This window comes from Callorhinchus milii, unplaced genomic scaffold (genome assembly GCF_018977255.1).
Source record: "Callorhinchus milii isolate IMCB2004 unplaced genomic scaffold, IMCB_Cmil_1.0 Scaffold22, whole genome shotgun sequence".
NCBI lineage: Eukaryota > Metazoa > Chordata > Chondrichthyes > Chimaeriformes > Callorhinchidae > Callorhinchus > Callorhinchus milii.
The window spans coordinates 86,484-106,510 of record NW_024704763.1 but is presented as its reverse complement, the minus strand read 5'-3'; the positions used below and the strand labels follow the sequence as shown (position 1 = coordinate 106,510).

At 43.1% G+C, this 20,027-nt stretch overlaps 1 protein-coding gene across 1 annotated transcript in view; it reads left to right on the top strand.

Moving 5' to 3' along the window:
- Positions 1–19,224, top strand: part of ntrk3a (neurotrophic tyrosine kinase, receptor, type 3a) — a 150,142-nt gene extending 130,918 nt beyond the window's left edge. Inside the window, exons 13-17 of the mRNA XM_042343066.1 lie at positions 6,529–6,659; positions 7,454–7,626; positions 13,608–13,848; positions 17,852–18,010; positions 18,682–19,224. Of these exons, the coding sequence (XP_042199000.1) occupies positions 6,529–6,659; positions 7,454–7,626; positions 13,608–13,848; positions 17,852–18,010; positions 18,682–18,867 (890 nt within the window). The 3' untranslated portion in view covers positions 18,868–19,224. The remainder of the gene's footprint in view (positions 1–6,528; positions 6,660–7,453; positions 7,627–13,607; positions 13,849–17,851; positions 18,011–18,681) is intronic.
- Positions 19,225–20,027: the final 803 nt, after the last annotated feature.

The window sequence follows — 20,027 nt, the reverse complement described above, 5'->3', positions numbered from 1 at the left end:
CATCAATTGCCCTCTCTGAACAAGAAAGAGTTCTTGGAATTTTGATGCTGAACTGGCTTAGCTGATATCAAACATCAATCCAGCCACCAAGGGCTTCATCAGTTATACCCTTAGATTTATTGGACATGTCCTGAATTTTACAAAAATCGTGTCCAAGAATGTCATTATTCAAAAAGGAAGGAAGGGGCAAACCATATCCTCATATTGTCCACTGAGTTTAACATCTTGTGGACAAATGACTAAACAACAACAACAACAACAAGATTCCATTTATAAAGCGCCTTTCACGTCAGGAGGACGTCCCAAGGCGCTGCACAGTTGGGTCATGACCCGAGCAGGGGGGAAATGGTCAGGGTGAGGGGAGGGAAGGGAGGGAGCGAGGAGGGGGAAGAGAGTCGAGAGGGGAGCTGAAGGCACGGTCAAAGAGAAAGGTTTTGAGACCGGCCTTGAAGGAGGAAAGGGAGGAAGCAAGGCGAAGGCACTGGGGGATGGAGTTCCAGAGCCTGGGGGCTGAGAGGCTGAAGGCCCGACCACCGATGGTAGGGCGGTTGGGGCGGGGGACGTGGAGCAGACCGGAGCCAGAGGAATGGAGGGTACGGGCGGGTAGGTAGGGGGATAGTAGGTTGGAGAGGTAGGAGGGAGCAAGACCGTGAATGGCCTTGTAGGTGAGGATGAGGATCTTGAAATCAATCCTCTGGGGGATGGGGAGCCAGTGGAGGCGAGCGAGGGTGGGAGTGATGTGGTCCCGAAGCCTGGTGCGGGACAGTACACGAGCTGCAGAGTTCTGAATGACCTGCAGCTTGTGGAGGGAGGTGGCGGGAAGGCCGGCGAGGAGAGAGTTCCCGTAGTCCAGCCTTGAGGTGACAAAGGCGTGAACCAGGGTTTCAGCAGCGTGAGGGGTGAGGTAGTGCCGTAGTCTGGCGATGTTCCGGAGGTGATGGAAGGCGGTGCCAGTTGTGGTGCGGATGTGAGGGAGAAAGGACAGCTCAGGGTCGAACAAAACGCCGAGGTTCCTGACTGGCATCAGGGACAGAGTAACTGGGAAGCTGGAAAAATATGAGCTGGGAGGGAGACAATGGTTTTGTCAAAGGTAGGTTGTATTTTGATTAATCTAATAGAGTTCCTCAACTGAACCACTGAAGTGATCATAAAGGGGGATTGATGGATGCAATTTATTTGGATTTTTCAGAAGGCATTTGATGAAATGCCATGTAAGAAATTATGAGTTAAAATAAAGTGGAATTGGAGATAGTCTTCAAAGAGAAGTCCCACCAACTTGTCAGGACAACCAGATTTGGGCAATAAATGCCAACTCTGCCAAGGACACCCACATCCAGAGACAAAGTGAAACAATTATCAATAAAAAATTGGTTTGGAGGCAGAGTAGGATAAAAGGAAGATTATTTGATTCAGGGGCAGCGACAAATGGTGTCCTCTAGAGAACCGTTCTGAGGACTCAGGTCTTCACGGTTGATATATATAACCTGGATATAGGAAAACATTGAAGACATAATTACATTGTATATGGGGAAGCACGAGAGGGGTAGATAATCAAAATGATTTAGGGGTCCAAATACATAAATTATTGAAAGCTATTTTGCAGGTAGAGAAAGCAATCTAATGAGATGCTAAACTAACAAAGTGAATATAAAAGCAAGTTGTATAGTGCTGGTCAGACCTCATTTTGAATATTCTATTCAGTTTTAGGTATCCACTTGAGGAAGCATACACAAGCTTTTGTGAAAATATTCCTTAGAGTTGAATAGGTCAATTTGTGATGTGATTGAGATATTCAATATAATGAAACAAGCCAGAGGGATAACTCTTTCCTCTCATAGAGCTATACAAAACAAAAAACATAATTAGATGCAAATTGATTAGAAATTAGATCAGAAATATTTCTTTGTACAAAGGGATGTGAGATTATGAGACATAAAGCAATAAATACAGGATCAATTGAATGTTTACAAGGAAGCTGGATAGATAGTTTGAAGTAATGGTACTAGGAGATATGGAGAATAAACATGGAAATGTGATTAAAAGGTCTCATGTAACTTAATAAAATAGCATATCTGGCTTGACATGCCAAATGGCTTCCTCCTAATTCTGTCCCTGTGTTACTAAGAAATCGGAAGCGATTATGATGGTGATTGACCAAGTTCAAGAGAGGTTTGATTTTTCTGTCGACAGTCCAATTTCACATGTCCCATCCATGGGTTATTATTCTGTAGATATAAATATATCTCAGGCTTTAACGATAATATTATTACACCTATCTAACCTGGAAGTAATTTTCCTTTCCTTTGGATGGTTCCAAGCCTCGGCAGGCTGAATGTCCTTCAGGGAAACAGCCAGAAACTAAAAATTCAAAGTTAGCCTTAATAAATAAGTTACTTGATTTATACATAATAAATCCTTTGAAATTTCAATACTTCAGAATGCAAATGATGTATAATTTATGGCTCCACTGCTGGCGAGCGTTTGCAGAGTTAATAAGTTACAGATCATTATTATAGTATTCACACAAAGTCATTAACATTCAGATCAGTGCAAACCAAGCAAGAGGTGGCAGAGATTTAAGGTGACCAAAGATGTGGTCCAATAGATTGGTGTTTGAAAGTAGGAAGAGAGCTATCAAGACAAGTGTCAACTGGAGAAAAGCTTCAGAGGCTAGGAGTGTGGCCACTGAAGTCATGGCCACTAAGGGTGGAGCAGAGGGAATGGGACACAAGCAGAAACAGTGTCAGTAGAATGGATGGTTGTAAAATGGAGTTTACACCTGTAGTCATACGCTTCTTCAGAATTTTATGTTGACTTGAAATCATGAAACTCTCCCTTTCAGCAGTTTTCTGGATGTAGATTTCTGGAAAGCACTGTGGGACGTTACCTCATGTGAAGGGCTCTGTATAAATGCAAGTTATTGTTGTTGTAACCCAGAGTCTGGAGTTCACATAGTTTTGTGTTGATTTCCTGAGAGACATGTTGAAAGAGGCAGAATAAAAGCAGTTTATACAAAAACTGTGCAGGTTTGAGCTGGTGACAATGGATTTTGTCAGATTTTAGTTAAAGTTTTAATTCATTTTTTTTCTGTGTCATTTTAGTCCCCTTTTTATTTACATTGTTTTAATTTGATGTTCTGTGTGCTTTCTGTGTGTTTTTTTCTTTGTAGGTTGAAAGAAACCACAGCCACACAAACATGAACCACAGTGCCTGGAGATTTATATTCAAGATGCCAAAGATTTGAGTGTGTTTCACCTGTTAATGGTTAATGTCTTTGTCTTCACTTTGTCTCCTCTTGTGTTCTCTCGTGGCCAGTAGCCATGTTGTCTTTGCTGCTCTTAACCTCCTGTGTATGAATAAGTGAATAAGCAGAAATCCCTGTTAGTTTGTTTTCATCGTTCTTTCCTTTCTCTTGAGGGATTTGGGTTAAATGGTGAGAACGAGATAGAAAGCTGTCAGTTTAATATTAAAAAGCTCAAATGATACTCAGAGATCAGAAGATTTTTTTGACATGGAATATCAATACGTAGAGCAGACTACCATGTCCTTCTTCAAGAAAGAATTGGCGAAGAGAGCCAACTTTCTACAGTTGAACGACAGCAAGACCGAGGCTCTCCTGATTGGCTCACGCCAGTGCCTCCCCACCTCAGGCACTGGCAGCATCAGCATCCATGGATACACACGTCACCTAACCAAGCCACTCAGGAACCTAGATGTCTTGTTCGACACTCAGCTTTCCTTTCGACCCCACATCGGTGCCATGACCCATTCTGCCTAACCCCACCTCCGCAACATTGCCTGACTCCGCCACTGCCTCACCACTCAGGCCGCCAAAGCCCTCATACATACCTTCATTACATCCAGGCTCGACTATGCGAATGCCCTGCTTGTCGGCCTTCCCAACTATACCCTCCACAAGCTACAGATCATCCAGAACTCTGCAGCTCGTGTCGTCTCCCGCACTAGGCTCCGTGACCCCATCATACCCACCCTCGCCCGGCTCCACTGGCTCCCCATCCCTCAGAGGATCGAGTTTAAAATTCTCGTCCTCACCTTCAAGACCCTCCATGGCCTTGCCTCCTCCTACCTCTCCGACCTGCTAACCCCCTTATCAACCTGTCCGCTCCCTCCATTCAACAGGCTCTGGCCTGCTCCATGTCCCCCGCCCAGCCCGCCTCATCATCAGGGGTCGGGCCTTCAGCCTCTCTGCCCCCACCCTCTGGAACTCCATCCCACCTTCCCTTTGCCTTGCTTCCTCCCTTGCCTCCTTCAAGGCACGCCTCAAGACTTTCCTTTTCGACCATGCCTTTGGCCACCTTCCTACCCTCTCTGCCCTCTACCCTCCCTGACCCCAACACCCCTACCCCCGTCCCCCCCAGCCCCCGCTCAGGTCCTAATCCCTGATTGTTCAGCAATTTGGGACGTCCTCCCGACATGAAAGACGCTTTACAAATGTAATTTGGTATTTTTTTATGTATTGTAAGTGGCTGGGAATATTATTGGGAGTGTCAGGCTAGGTAAACAACAACTCGAACACTGCACCCACTGTAGCATCCCAGAGTGTAAATGCAGAGATGAATCACAATGTTTGCTTTCTGCTTTCAGCACCTCGGTGTATCCTCCTGTTGTGAAAAGTGCTATATAAATGTAATTTGTTGTTGTTGCTGGCGAAGTAGGAAGCAGGTCAGGGGAAAATAGGAAAGATGTGGGAATATCTGATTATTCTGGAGATGTTACTTAATTATTTAAAACGACTGTGCGTCTGTGTAGAGGTTTTCTGAGAGATTGGATTAAGGATCATCTTTTGTCTGTGCGAGTTCCTGCTCCAGTGGTGTCTGCTGGACAATGTTTGTCTAGGGATATTGTATAAGGTCAGGATCAACTGTGAAGTGCTTGTAATCTGACAACACCCACTGTCTGCACTGGTGAAGAATGGTTACTAGGGCGAGTGTCCCTAGGGCAGCAAACTGCTGACTGTGTCCCAGCAAAGGGTGGGAAGAAGCTGGGCAAACATTGGAGTGAAAGAAACTTGCTAGCAGCTGTCGCTGTTGCTGCCTCATGGGCAGACTTAATTATCTTTATGGGTTAATCATTTCTGTCATCCCTTTGACATAAGATAATTTCCAAGTCTTGCAGAACAGAACATATGATTGGATAGTACAGGATTGGGAAAGGTACTGTATCTGTGATTGCAGGTCCCAGACAGACGACAATACGCATCAGGGATTCGCTCAGTGCATTAAAGCTGCCGAATGCTGTCAGTTCATTTGTATGTTCAAATGTTAGAATATTTACTGACATCAAGTACTTCACTTTGACCTCATGTGTCGCTTGCTAATCCTCTCTGTGTAATTTCTCAGTAAGAGGTAATCGTAATCGTCTGTCACAGAATGTTCTCTGTGTGTTTGAGGTTAAACATGAGGGCTGGCTTTGTGGGAAGAATGCTCTGTTATTGATTTGGGCCATTTCCATTCTTGCACTGGACTAGCTGTACCTGATTAAAGTGATGAAATCCTTTACTGCCCAGTATGGCACATTGTCCTTCTGATCTCTTTTGTTTCCTGTACAGACAGGTATTCCCAGTGGCTTTGCCTCTTATTATCTTCTTTGGTTCATTCCACATATTTAGCCCTTTTGGTTAGGACAACGTTGCCTGATCACTTTTATAAACTTACTTGTCACTAATGTCCTGCACTTGCACTATAATAGGAAACTTTAGGAAATGTTACTAGCCAAAGACCTTGGGGTGGAATGACTGATAGTTTGTATGTTATGTATATGTAAGGCGTGGTCTAACAATACTGTGGTCGTCTTAAGATTCCCAAACATCCTGTTAATACTCTTTCTTCTTTCATCAGCTGGGACTTAACTCTCCTACATTCAGAGAGGATTTGTCTGCACTGTGACAGTTGTGTGATTGACAGGAATCTCATTGCAGGATGTACAGCCCCTCTGACTGCTCCAAATCTATAATATATTATATTGTGAGGGATTGCAAAAGTTTTATCTAGCCTGAGGGCATAACTTTAGTTTATTTACTGCGAGAGCATTCTGCTATCAGTTGTTGTCTGAAGCACAGAGATCACCAACGCTGCCTTTGGTATTCTCTAATCCACTGAGATAATGATTTCAGCACTGGGGTTTAATGCAGTGTTAGGTCCGATGCTCTGGTTTCACACACTAAGCTCTGGCAAGGCACATTGATCAAATAACGTAGAGAGAACTTTACTCGCTGTCTAACTCATCATTTAGCTGACCTGGGAGTTCTGGATAGGACTGCATAGAGGGAGCTTTGCTCATTGGAACCCATACTGAGCCTGACCTGGGAATGTGGGCAAACAGTGTAGAGGGAGCTTTACTTTGAATCCGACAGTATGAGGTGCCAAAACCAGGGTAAAAACAACCATTTACGGACCAGTTTCTGCATCTGTCTGAAAATCTATTCAAAATCTGTTCTCAATTGGTTAATTTAATCAATCTGCAGTAAGACAGCATCTGTGATTAATCTCTGTTTCTCTGGTGTCCCAGGCGTGCAGCACGTCAAGAGGAGAGACATTGTCCTGAAGCGGGAGCTAGGGGAAGGAGCTTTTGGCAAAGTGTTTCTGGCTGAATGTTACAACCTGAGCCCCACCAAGGACAAGATTCTGGTGGCTGTTAAGGTGAGAGAGAATGTCTGCAGGAAGCCACAACTTCAGTTTACAATTTCTTCTAGAGGAGATTAAATCAAGTCACGAATGAGTTGTGCATTCCCTTAACCCCTTCTCTTTGTCTCCAAACTCACATCACATCTATATTGTAGAGCCACAATCCTTTTCGGACTTTGCTCTCTTGCAGTCAGGGTATCCTTTAAAGGACTGTTTTGATGTATAAGTTAAGCAACATAGAACATGGGCTATTTTACTATGTGAGAGGGAGAGGGGCTACACCTGTGTGTGGGGAGGAGTTAACTGTGTGAGGGGACAAGGTCACATATGTGGCAACATACCGGCTACAGTGTGAGTGTGACAATCTAATAATAATAATAATAAACCTTGATTTGACACAGCGCGTTATCAGGTTTTCGAGTCGTCTCAAAGCACTTCACAGAATATACTGTAAAGTGAATTGACTGTACAATTTGTGGCCGAAACATGGCAGCCAATTGCACACAGCAGTCCCACGAGCAGTCATGGATTGAGTGACCAATTTATTATTATTGTTTTTTGAATTAATTATTACCCCTGGAAAAGTGATCTGCCAATCGACTAACAACCCAGTTCCTACTTACTGCTAGGTAAACAGAGACGTGTGGAGTAAGGAAACTTTCCCAACATTTCACCCTACCCGGGAATCGAACCTAGGTCTCTCGCTTCCAAGACGAGTGCTCTAACCACTGGGCTACAGGACCACAATGTATGTACTGGCTAGAGTGTGAGTGTGACAATCTACTGACTACCTTGTGACTGACCTGCAGACCCTGAAGGAAGGCACGGTTTCTGCGAGGAAGGATTTCCAGCGAGAAGCACACCTCCTGACTAATCTGCAACACGAGCACATTGTGACCTTCTATGGGGTGTGTGTGGATGGTGACCCCCTCATCATGGTCTTTGAGTACATGAAGAATGGAGACTTGAATAAGTTTCTCAGGTGAGTGAGCTGTTAACCTGCTATGGAATGAGGTAGCCATGTTCTAGCAGCACAAACACCAGCTTCAGCCCATTCACAGACATCGCTTTGTCAGCACTTTACATTTTGTGGCTAATGTCGTGAGCATTAGATACAACAACAGCAACTTGCATTTGCACGTTTACATAGTACCGTTCACGTGGGGCAGAGTCTCGCAGCACTGAGATGAATTTAATGTCATTGGATAATGTACAACAGAGGCCTAACTTACAAAGAATTGCAATGGTACAAATGCCTTTTGTGTCCCAGTTCTCAGACAGTATATAGTTGTAGTAACGTAGAGTTACTGTAGGCTCTGGGTACTATATAAATGCATGTTATTGTTGTATTACAATGCTGATAGTGGCAGTAAAATTGTGCTAAGGTGTTGCAGGGCTCAGGGGAAACTGTAATGAAGATTTAATGTCAGAGCAGCTTCCCCAGGAAGTGAGGACCAGTGAGCAAACACTGGAGCATTTGCAATGAGGAGGTGGGGATGGGTAGGGCAGCCATGAGGTTCCTGGTGTGTAATGTGGATCACATGGAATACTGGCTACCAAATGTGCCAAGAATACTGAGCTACCTCCAAATAAACATCATTCAAAGGCATCATGGTAAGTTTGCTTAATTTAAAAACAAATTTCCAGAATGGGCCGAGGCAGACAGATGGGGTTTAATATGGATATAAATGTTCCACTTTCACATTGGAACAGGAAGCATGAAACGTGGACATGATGAAAGGTTGTCCATTAGCGAAGGATTAAGAAAAATAAAACTAATTTCCCCTTTTTAGCATCTTATCACGTCTCACAAACTATCTCAAAGCACTTTACAGGTAAATCCCTTTACTCCCTAGGCCCTCCCTCCCTCTCCGACCTCCTCACTCCCCAATCCACCACCTGGCGCCTCCGCTCGACGGGCACCGTCCCTCGCACCCTCCGCCGCACCATCGGAGGTCGCTCTTCCAGCCACTATGCCCCAAAACTCTGGAACATTCTCCCTCCGTCCCTCCGCCTTGTCCCCTCGCTCCCCTTTTTCAAGTCCCGCCTGAAAACCTTCCTCTTTGATTGTGCTTATGGCCATCTCCCCTCCCCCCCCGGCTCGGAGTCAGGCTCCGCCACTGTTAAGCTCTTAGACGCTACCCTGTTGGAGGGTGATGTATAAGTGCAAGTTGCTGTGGAGTCCTGTAGCTCAGTGGTTAGAGCACTCACCTTGCAAGCGAAATACCTGGGTTCAATTCCAGGCAGGGTGAAACCTTGGGCAAGTTTCCTTACTCCACACACCTAATAATAATCCCTCTGAAACCAAAAACAATAATAAATTGGTCATTTTCAATCCACGACTGTTTGTAGAACAATTGGCTGCCGCGTTTCGCCCACAAATATACAGTCAATTCACTTTACAGTCTATTCTGTGAAGAGCTTTGAGACATCCAGAAGATGTGAAAAGCGCTATATCAAATGCAAGGATTATTATTATTATTGTTGTAATTACTGTTATGTGTAGTGACTGTTTGTAGCTAACTCCTCAGCAATTTGTGCCAGATTGGTGCTGTCACAAATCAGATTCAGCCAGTATGAAGCTGTGATGACTGGGATAATCATACAATAAGATCCATCTTTATTAGAATACATAATACTAACCCTTTATTGATTCAATCATTGATTCAGAGCAGAGCAAGGGTGGTTTACACTGATACAGTTTAGGCTCTGTTTCACTGAAATATTATTCCTATTAACCTGCCAGGCAAAACCTAATGGTTAGTGTGGTCCTTGTTGGATAAGCAGTGGGAAGCTTGCCAGTTGGTAGGTACCATAGTTAGAATAAAATGTTAATGAGCCTATCATCGAGTCAGTGACGAGATAATTAACAATAGTAACAGAAGCAAATCGCATTGTAATAAAACATGGAATGGGGGGAGAAGAAAGGCAGCAATCCTAGTAATTTAGTAGCAGTTTCTCGCCAGTTTCCTAGAATCCAGGGCACTGTTGATGATCACCAGCCAGGTTCGCAATGAGCAAGTGCACTTGCGGTGACGGTATGTGCGGGAGTAATGGAGGGAATAATGTGTCAGCACAGTTGCTGGCATGAAGCATCTCTGTTTATGGCAATAATTTAATTACAAAGCACAATTGTCAGAAAAATAATATATTTTTTAACTGGATTCTAATGTTGGCCTAAAGCCAGGATAGTGCAAATCAGAGCAGCCCAGAGCCCAGGCCTGTTTCTGCCAGGTTAGAGTGTGTTGTTCCCTGTCACTGTGCCATGACACTGACCCCCATTAAATCCCGCTCCACCTGACTCCATTGTCATGGGTTTGATTAACAAGGACATTCCAATCACATCAACGAGCCCTAATTAAGAGGCTTCTGCATTACACAAACTGCAATAACACAACACATCATTAATTCTATCACTTTTTCTGGAAACTAAACATACTTTTATTGTAAAATAGCTCAGTTACCATCCTCTTAATCTCTTGTATTGATCTATTATAATTGTTATGACAATTGTGGTTTATGATTATTGCCATAAGCAGAGATGCTTCTTGCCAGGAACTCTGACACTTTCCAGTATTTCGGTGATTACTGCAGCCTAACCCCAACTTCAGCTCAGTCCCCAGTTCTGCAGCATATTAACCATTATATTATATCAAATGCAAGGAATAATATTATTCATTATATATTATAAGAACTGTTGAAACAGGCTTCCAAATTATACGTGGTTTAAGAACATTCTAGAATTCTGCGCTATCTTGAATTTGAAAACAAAATAGTCTAACATTTACAGTCCTTAGAATTTCAGAACTTAGATTTAATCTTGAATCAGAATTTTCTTCATCACCACCCGTGCTCACACACATCAGCTGTATATTGTTATTCATTTTTAAACGTTTGTCTTTAAAATCTAAATGACGTTTGGATCTGTGGGTGTATTATACAAAGCTTCCCGAAAATGTCTTTATGATTGATTTCTGCTGTGAGTGAAGCATTTTCTTAACATCATCCCTCCTTTATAGCAGAACAATAAATTGATCCATTAATTGGTTCAGTAGGTCTCTGATTAGTGCTCAACAGCTTGTTGCAGACATCAGTATTGGCGTATCAATGGCTAAATGACAAACACACAGAGCCACCATCTGCTTCCCAAACTGTGCCGATTGTCAGAGCTTTGCACAGTGAGATCTCTGCTATTTCATTGTTGATTGTTTATATGGAGCAAGTTCACTCAGGATAAACTTCATTGTGATGTGCTTCAACAGCCAGTTTGCACCTTAGTAGAGGTTTATTTGCATATTTACCATGACCCAGAGAAGGCAGACAGGCTCTCGGGCAGTGAGGGGTTTGCAGTTAGAGAGTTTGTGCCAGGATTATGGCCAGTCTACGAGGCTTGTGTTCCAGGTTCCCAATCTCAGTGCTTCATCCTAGTGTGATCTGTAACATTCCTCACACATCCCCTTTCCTGCTGCTTATGTTCCTATTAGAGACATTCCACTGAGTCTTATCTAATGGTCAATAATTGTTTCCATGTTTTGCAACAAGAGATGAGTTTATCTGTTTACAATCCATTGTGTTTTCCTAGTGAATGAGCATGTAACTATTGGTATCACTCTACAGCATTGCTATACTTTGTAAGATTTCAGCAAAGGCATTAATCAGTTCCCCCTCTCCCTGCCTGTAACTTCAGTGGGAAAGCATTATTGGCAGTAGCTTGGAGTGAATGTTATTCTTGTAGCTGGTGTTGGTTCTGTACAGCTATAACTATTTTACAGTTGAGCACAATAACAAACACAAGCTTGGAGTCTTGTTGTCAAGATGGGCCTTACAGTGCCTCAGAGCTGGTGTCAGTTGTGCTTTGCTGTACAGCAGGACTTCATAATAAGGCAATAGTCTATCAAATTCCAACCAACCTTATAATCAAGAGCAGGTTTGGGTCCTCCACCGCCCACCAACCCCTTCTGTGATAACAAATAACTGAATTCGAGACCATCTCATTGCTGTTGATATTGTGAGAGGAGGAGATGTCAACAGTGACTGAGAACCTAAAGTCAGCTAGTATTTCAGTGCAGGAAGACAGATGGTTTGTGTGCTGAAATGAACAGTAGCTCCACAGTGCACTCGAGTTATGTGAGACATTATTATAATATGATTCTATTGTATATTCTTTGAACTGAGATTTGTGTGACCAGTACTTAAAAGCTTGATATTCCTGAGATCATTTTTACCCGTTATGTTGCAGTGTAATTACCTCCCCATTGCCAGCATTACTGCCAGATCAGATCGGTCTCAGTTTGATATCTGGGTTGTCCCAATGCTGGAGTAAGAGCTGAGAGTAATGTTAAAATTAGCCGGTGCTACAAATACCTCTGTTGCTGTAAGTAACCCACAGACTGGATTCCTTGTGTGGTGGCCATATTATCTGTAGTGAGTGGGAGAGAACATTACCTATGAATAAGTAATGTCTGTGCAGGAAACTTATCCTAATCTGTTCCAAAGCAGCCACAGGGTTGTCAGAGGAAAAGATTGGTGTTTTATTGTTTATTGTGTTTAGGAGAATTACTTGGCCATAAAGCTACTGCACGTCACTGATCCACTCCCTCATTGGCCAGCAGCCATGGCAATGGCACTGAAACAATGGCCATACATTGTTTAGTCACTGTTGATAAAAGGGAAGATGCAGAAAATGGCTCTCAGAGAGGCTAAGAGGGCATCAGCCCGAATGGCAGGGAGTGCAGTCGAGTGGGTTGTAGGATGTGAGCCAGCAATACCTTGTTACTCAAGCTTTCAATCAATGGGAAAGTCACTCAGCAAGCGACTGGAGTTTATGCAGTTATCAATCTGAGGTTAGGCAGTGTGGGGAATGAACAGGACAGAACTTAACAGTAAGTGCGGACTGGTATATGTGTCCTGGTGCATTTATAATATATAATAATAATATAATAATAATAATCCATGCATTTGATACAGCGCTTTTTGCATCTCGACATCTCAAAGCGCTTCACAGAATATACTGTAAAGTGAATTGACTGAATATTTGTGGGCGAAACGCCGCAGCCAATTGCGCACAGCAGTGTCCCACAAACAGGCGTGGATTGAAAAGGACCAATTTATTATTGTATTGTTTTGGAGGGATTATTTCATTAAAAAAAATGCTAGAAAGGAAATTAATTCAGGAATGGTAGGGAAAGTACTTACTTTACACGGAGTTCTCACCTCAGTACTGGCAGTGAGCTGGAGGCTCAGATACCATAACTACTGAACACAAATATACAGTCAATTCACTTTACAATATATTCCGTGAAGTGTTTTGAGACAACAACAACTTGCACTTATATAACACCCTCCAGGGTAGCATCTCAGAGTGCTTAACAGTGGCGAGAGCGCTTAACAGAGACGTTTAGAAGACGTGAAAAGCGCTATATCAAATGCAAGGATTATTATTAACTTTGAACGTAAAGACGAGGTACGCAAGCCACATCCATAATGTCAATCTTTCTTCCGTTCAGATGGCTCAGGAATTGCTTTACAAGTTTTACAAAGATCTGTGAGGTAAAAGAAATGACAACACAAGACACACACAATTGTTAGGACATTTCATATCTCACTATTAACAAAGCATTCACTGTATATAACCAACACCAACAACTTGCTTTTATACACGCCCCTTCACACAGGGCAGTGTCTCAAAGTGTACATATCAGTGGAACCAAAACTGTATCCCTTAAGCAGGCAAAAAAGAAGGGAGCCTGGACAAATCTGCCACTTTAGTGGTATCGTACCACGCACACTGGCATTATACACCCCCTACCCTGGCACACGGACTGGCATATGGACTGGCATACAGACATTAGAAACAATAAGAGACTCTGCCTCCCGCACAAGGAGAGACCTGTTTAACCTCCATCATCTCTTGGGCTCAGATTTTGACACTGTTTAGTGATTTCCCTTTTCATTGACTTGCAGGGCTCGAGGTCCTGATGCGATGATCCTGGTGGACGGACACCCAAGGCTGAAAGGGGAGTTATCCATCTCCCAGATGTTGTATATTGCAACACAAATTGCTTCTGGAATGGTGTACCTGGCCTCCCAGCACTTTGTGCACAGGGATCTGGCAACCCGCAACTGCCTGGTCGGAGGAAACATGCTGGTTAAAATTGGGGACTTTGGAATGTCAAGAGATGTCTACAGCACAGATTATTACAGGGTAAGTGTGAGCACAGATTATTACAGGGTAAGTGTGAGCACAGATTATTACTCGCTGGGAGATGAAAGACCATATTTATAATTCTCAGGGTTACCAGGGGAATATTGGCTGAACGTTAACCCTGTAATAAACACTGACACTGCAGAGGCTTGGTCACCAGCCAACAGTAGCTGTCATTATAATCTACTCCTACAATAGCCTGTCTAAATGTAAATAAAGCATTTTGAACACTTCACTTTCCCCAATTTCTTTTTTCTTCTATTCTCTTTTCTTCTAATGTTGCTGTTACTTGAGTTGATATTGTATTCAGGGCTCACACTTAGGGGAAAGTCACCCCTAATATACCTGCACCTGCTCAGGTGTAGATATATTGGAGCTAATGGCCTGTTTTCAGGCTGCAATTTATACGTAAGTGGCTTTGCTGCAGGTGCTAGCGGGTGGGTGGCCTGCCCTTGGCTGAGTGGCTGGAGGAGGTGTAGGATGTGCTGTCTGATCCTGTACAGTCGGATCGGGAAATAGTTGCTCCTTTTAGGTAAATGTTAAAAGTATGACATCAGCTCCTCTGTTATGTTGTACTTAATGAAATTTCAATGCATGTGAGTCATGTCTCTGTAGATCCATAACCATCGTGTTTCTAACAGTAAATGATTGGTCATTGTTGGAGTATTTAATATTAGTTTTACTGATGCGTGAAAAATGTAATTTATTCATTCAAACAAATCAATTACAGAGAATCTGCGTTTCTTATTCACATTCATTGCTGTCAACTCAATTAAAGCCTGTTTGGTGATGATACTGTATCTGCAACTCAAATCAATTTGTATATAATACTAAATTACTTCATGCAGATTTAATTATTCTGAGATTTAATGGACTCTGATCTTCAGTGTAGCATCTTCCAAATCACACTTCTCTGGTCATCGAACTCAGGGCAGTGTTTATTTTACAATGTCACCAGCTAGAATTGCATAGTTTGCCATTGAAAGCACTGACTGGTAAACTGGAATCAGCCAACTTGTTAGGACTTCGGTTTTCAGTGTTAACAGGAGCTGAGTGGGAAGAGCATCCCTGCCCCGAGTGGCTGGTCTGCTCCTCCAAGTCTCTCCCTTTCTTTCTCTGCCTCTCTCCCACTTGCCTCTCAAATTCTCCCAGACACTCTACACTGCAGAGCATACAATATACCCGCCCAATACTGATAGTATTAACAATATAAACCCAGAGGAAGACTTCACCAGTCCTCACATTATCTCAGAGACAGTGTGAGCTAGCAATTTCGTGGAGATTTGTTGTACCTAATGCAGGTGAGAATGACCTAATTTATAAATGATTAGCACACAGTGCTGCCTGCTACGTCTGGAGGAGATGCATGTGGTTCCTGGGCTCTAGTATTCGACTTTATTTCTCCTGAACTAGTATTCGACTTTATTTCTCCTGAACTGTACAAAACGAGGGTTAGTAGGTTAGCGATGGTCTAGCTCAATTGTAAGATTCTATATCACTGATACCAGTTCCACAAATAATAATACATTAATATCACTCTCTCCCAGTGATGATATTAACATTTTGTTTTTCACACAATTGGTTTAAATTTTGCCAGGAACTGACCATAGGAGAAAGACAATTTCTTCATTAAATTGCAAATGTTGCTGGGTGCGTAATTCATCCCTGGGACTGTTAGGCTGACCTTTCTGCTTCCATACAGTAGAATGTAGACAGATGGACTCCTTGATTAATAGATACTTGTCTCAGGCAGCAACTGTTTTCTCAAAACAATCACTACTCTAATTTAATTACAAAATTTAGCACAATAATGAGCATTGCAATTGTGTGTGCACAATTTTCCTACTGGCTGATCAGTGTATTGCAAAGCCATGTAACCTTGTCAGTGGGTGTACATTGAGGAATGAAGGAAGGCAATGAATATAGTGGAGGATTCATTGGTGTGCAGAAGGAACAAGATTGAAAGGAGAGACGGGTTTTGGGGATACCTGAGGATACGCCATAAACTACAGCAGACGGAATAAATTGTAAACAAATGCGATAGCCGTCAGCAGAACTTTGGTAACTGTCTAACACGGTGACAATGAGACCACAGGGTTAGCTGTGCAAAACCACACCAACGATGGATTAAACCAAATTTCGAAGCTGACAAAGCAGTTTTAGCTCTCTAGGACGCTACCCCACATGAAAGGTGCTATATAAATGCAAGTTTTTGTTTAAGTTGACAGGATTTTTGTGACTTTAGAAAGTACTGATGGAGCTGTTTGAGGTTAGCAAGTTAACAGCTCATGCTTCTTTCCGATAGGTTACTTTTAGCATCGATTAATTAATGTGCGGAGCTACAGACAGGCATGAAGATCACGTTGGCTCGTGATGCTCCAGACTGATTAAGTACTGAAATAGTTAAGACAACCTGAGAGGGAATTTGTTTTCCACTGAAATCCTTTTAATCTGTCAGAGAGATGGATATTTACTGAAATGTACCTTAATGGAGCTCGATTGATTGCCACTGCCTCAGTGTTGATGGCTACAATGCTGTTTATTCATGTTTATTTGTGGCACTTGGTCTGTGTGTCTGCTCCATGTTTCCAGTCACTAAGAGAAGAATGCAGACCCTATCAGATCTTTACTTGCCTGTACAGACAGTGCGCTCGGCTGATTCTGATTGGCTGCCGTTGCTGCTCAGGTGTAATTATCAGGACATAGCTCTTTGACACATTGTCTTTAGACACAAAGGCTGGAAATGATGCACAGTATTTAAGCAGTGAATGATAGGAACCTGGGGTGGGGAAGTCTAGTTTCCATTTTGTTTCCCAAAACATTTTGCACCGGAAAGAGTGACTAAGATCAGAGCCATAGGTCTATCTCTTGAGCTCCTGGCCACAGCTCTGCTGTCAGTTCTGTGCTGTTTGAGGTTGGTGTTACAGCACTTCCCACCTGAGGAGTGAGATCTGCCCTCACACACACACAAACCGGACACACACACACCACACACACACACACACACTGAGATCTGCCCTAACACAGAGGGAGGGTAGACACTGGAATCACTTGAGCGCTTTGTCACTTGGCTCAGGCCGGGCTTGCCCTGCCAGAGAGGCCACATCCCATTACCTGACCAGCTCAGGGGGTCATGAAGACGGGGTACAGGTCACATTGGCAATTTGGGACCAAGAGAGTTTGGGGGAGAGGGGCTTGTCTGCCAGGATAACTGTGGCTCCCAAAATGGAACGTATTGGGTGTAATTGGGTTAATGGGAGTAAGAAGCCCAATAAACATATATATATCTTGTCCCACCATTCATGATGCGAGCATCTGAATTAAGCCGTTGGTGTTGAATAAACCTGGTCACGACATTGCATTTGAATGTCTGGAAAATCAAGATGGCTGGCACATCATGAGCTGTCCTTGTATAGACCACCACACTGTAGCTGATGTTATCTCATTGCTGATGAGGGACTGTCAAGGTTTTGTTTGACAGCTGCTGGAAGGCATTAACTGGAATCAAAGTTTGTGAACAAACACCCTTTCATATATACAGGCCTCGAATCCACCTTGATTGTTATGCAGAGAGGGGAGCAGCTGCTGCTCAAGCTCTGCACCTCCAACTGGTGGACCCATCGCTCAGTGGGAAGGGGTGTGTGTCCAAGTTGGGGGCAGGAGGATGGAGGCAATGCTGAGCTGTGTTGCCCACAGAAGCTTGCAGGGTGTTCCTGCTATTTGCTTGCTACCTAGTGAGGACTCTCGCCAACCTTCACATAAGGCTCTCCAGAATTCAGTGAGCAGAGTGTGTCTCCAGTGAGAGAATGCTCATTCCAGTCAGACATAGTTGTGAAGACGGCAATACCTATGTGAAGCTTGTGTCAGATATCCAGCTAACCCAAACATGCTCTCGATGTGAAAAAAAGCCAGAGAATAATGCAGTGGCTACAACAACAGTGGCTATCCAGTGTGAGGGGCTTGCTTGTAGCTGCTTGATTTGCCTGATTTGCTTGTGTTGCAGGTGGGGGGTCACACTATGCTCCCAATCCGCTGGATGCCCTCGGAGAGTATAATGTACCGTAAGTTCACCACAGAGAGCGATGTCTGGAGTTATGGAGTGATTCTGTGGGAGATCTTCACCTACGGCAAGCAGCCCTGGTTTCAACTGGCAAATAATGAGGTACAATGTTCCTACACCGTTCAAAAATTGCCCTGACCGACTGAAATTGGGGGTTGTTATCTACTACTGATTGCCTTTGTGAGGCAGCAAACCCCAATTCCAGATTACATTTGATTGTCATTTAACCCAACATACTCGCCCCCCCGACCCCCCTCCCTCCCCCCCGATGGAGAGGAAAGGAGGTGATAGTGAGTTAGCTGGTGAAAATAGTCAGCATATTGTGCTATAGAATGAAGTCACCATCTTGTAAGCCAATCCTTCACTGAATTTTATTTTCAACACGTTTCTCCACAAATATTGACCTTAAACCTTGGCTTTATCAAAGTATACAGAAAATTCACTATCGTCACTTTAATCTCCTTCACTGTGTGACTTCCGCACCAAACAAAAATAATGTCTTTAACAGGATTCCATGATTCCTCCTCTCAGATATTTAAAAGAAAAGACTTTATCAAGCTTAATGTTGACAACGTTTTAGGTGTTAGAATAGAGAAGAAGTTCACTGAAGCCCTTCAATCCACTGTCCAGTGTTGCCCTTGTAGAACACATTGTAAATTGGGGATTTTGATTCGGAACACTTTAGAATGAATTACTGAGGTGTCCACATGGCAAGGCTACAGTATACATGTAATCTAGAGCTGAATATAAATTAACAGACTGCTTGTTGGCAGGTGATTGACTGCATCACTCAAGGGCGAGTGCTGGAGAGACCACGGATTTGTCCCAAGGAGCTGTATGATATCATGTTGGGTTGCTGGCAGAGGGAGCCCCAGCAGAGACTCAGCATCAAAGAAATCCACCGGATGCTTCAAACACTGGGCAAGACCTCCCCAATCTACCTGGATATCCTTGGCTAATGACAGGCGGCATGAGCCCCTTCTGAATGTACTTTATCTCAACAGTAAATGCTACTCCTTCAATTTGGAAAAAAGAAACTGAAGTGCCTGCAATGTATTAACATGTACAGTTGTTCTTAAGGAAGATTGGCTGGTCCTACACACAAAATAGAACAGGCATGTGTTCCGCACTGAGCAGACCTCTCCATATGGTAACATCTTGTTGCTCCATTAAAGCCCTAATGAAAATACAGGAAGTTCTTTTGCTTGAGAATGCTTATTAACTCCTGAGCCCAGTAAACGAGAATTCACCTGGAGGATTGGAAGACTTATTCCAGCATTTTGTCAGACTGTTGAGAAGTTTTTAATTTGATGGACAACCACGATCACACAATGAATTCTGATTGAATGTGGACCTGCAGCAAAATGTCTCAGACATTTCAATTTTGAAGGACTCACATTGGAGAATATTCTTATTATAGTCATGGATTGATATGGGATTGGCTGGGGATGTTCCCAATCACACAAGTCTATCTCTAGAAGAGAGTGTGAAGTCTATGTAAACCTTGTGTTAATACCTGGAGCTCCATCCAAATGTGTGTTAGTACCCAGGGGGCATTAGCTGTTCAGTTGAACTATCCAGTTTCCAGGCAAAGGGTTGGGATGGCTTTGATTAGAGCTGCCATGTTGACCCTTCTCAACATCTTTGGTTAATGTTTCTATTTTGCGGTTGCTGTAAGTTCCCCATCACTGGGATCTCTCTTCAGTGTCAGGTTTATATGTGCACAGAAGGTTATTTCTATTTTACAATATGATGTCACGTTATGTCACAAACTCAGGTCCTGGTGTGGACGGCTTCTATCTTGCTCAGCTCGGCACCTGAATGGATAATATTATCGCTACAGGATTGAGTACTTTCTCACAGAGAAGTCACAGTTCCAGACTCATTCCAAGGCTGTTATAATTATAAAGATTGAATCAGTCTGTGTTTTTTCCATTGGATTTTTAATTACCAGAATTCACAGGTAATCACAGAAATGGTAGATTGTACAGTGAGTATTTGATACAGAAGCTTGAACACAAACAAATACCCATTACAGGAGAGGTAATGAGAGTTCCCAGAGCAGAACAAAATGTTGGGAATGTAGACGGATACAAACTGAGTCATAGGGAACAGATGA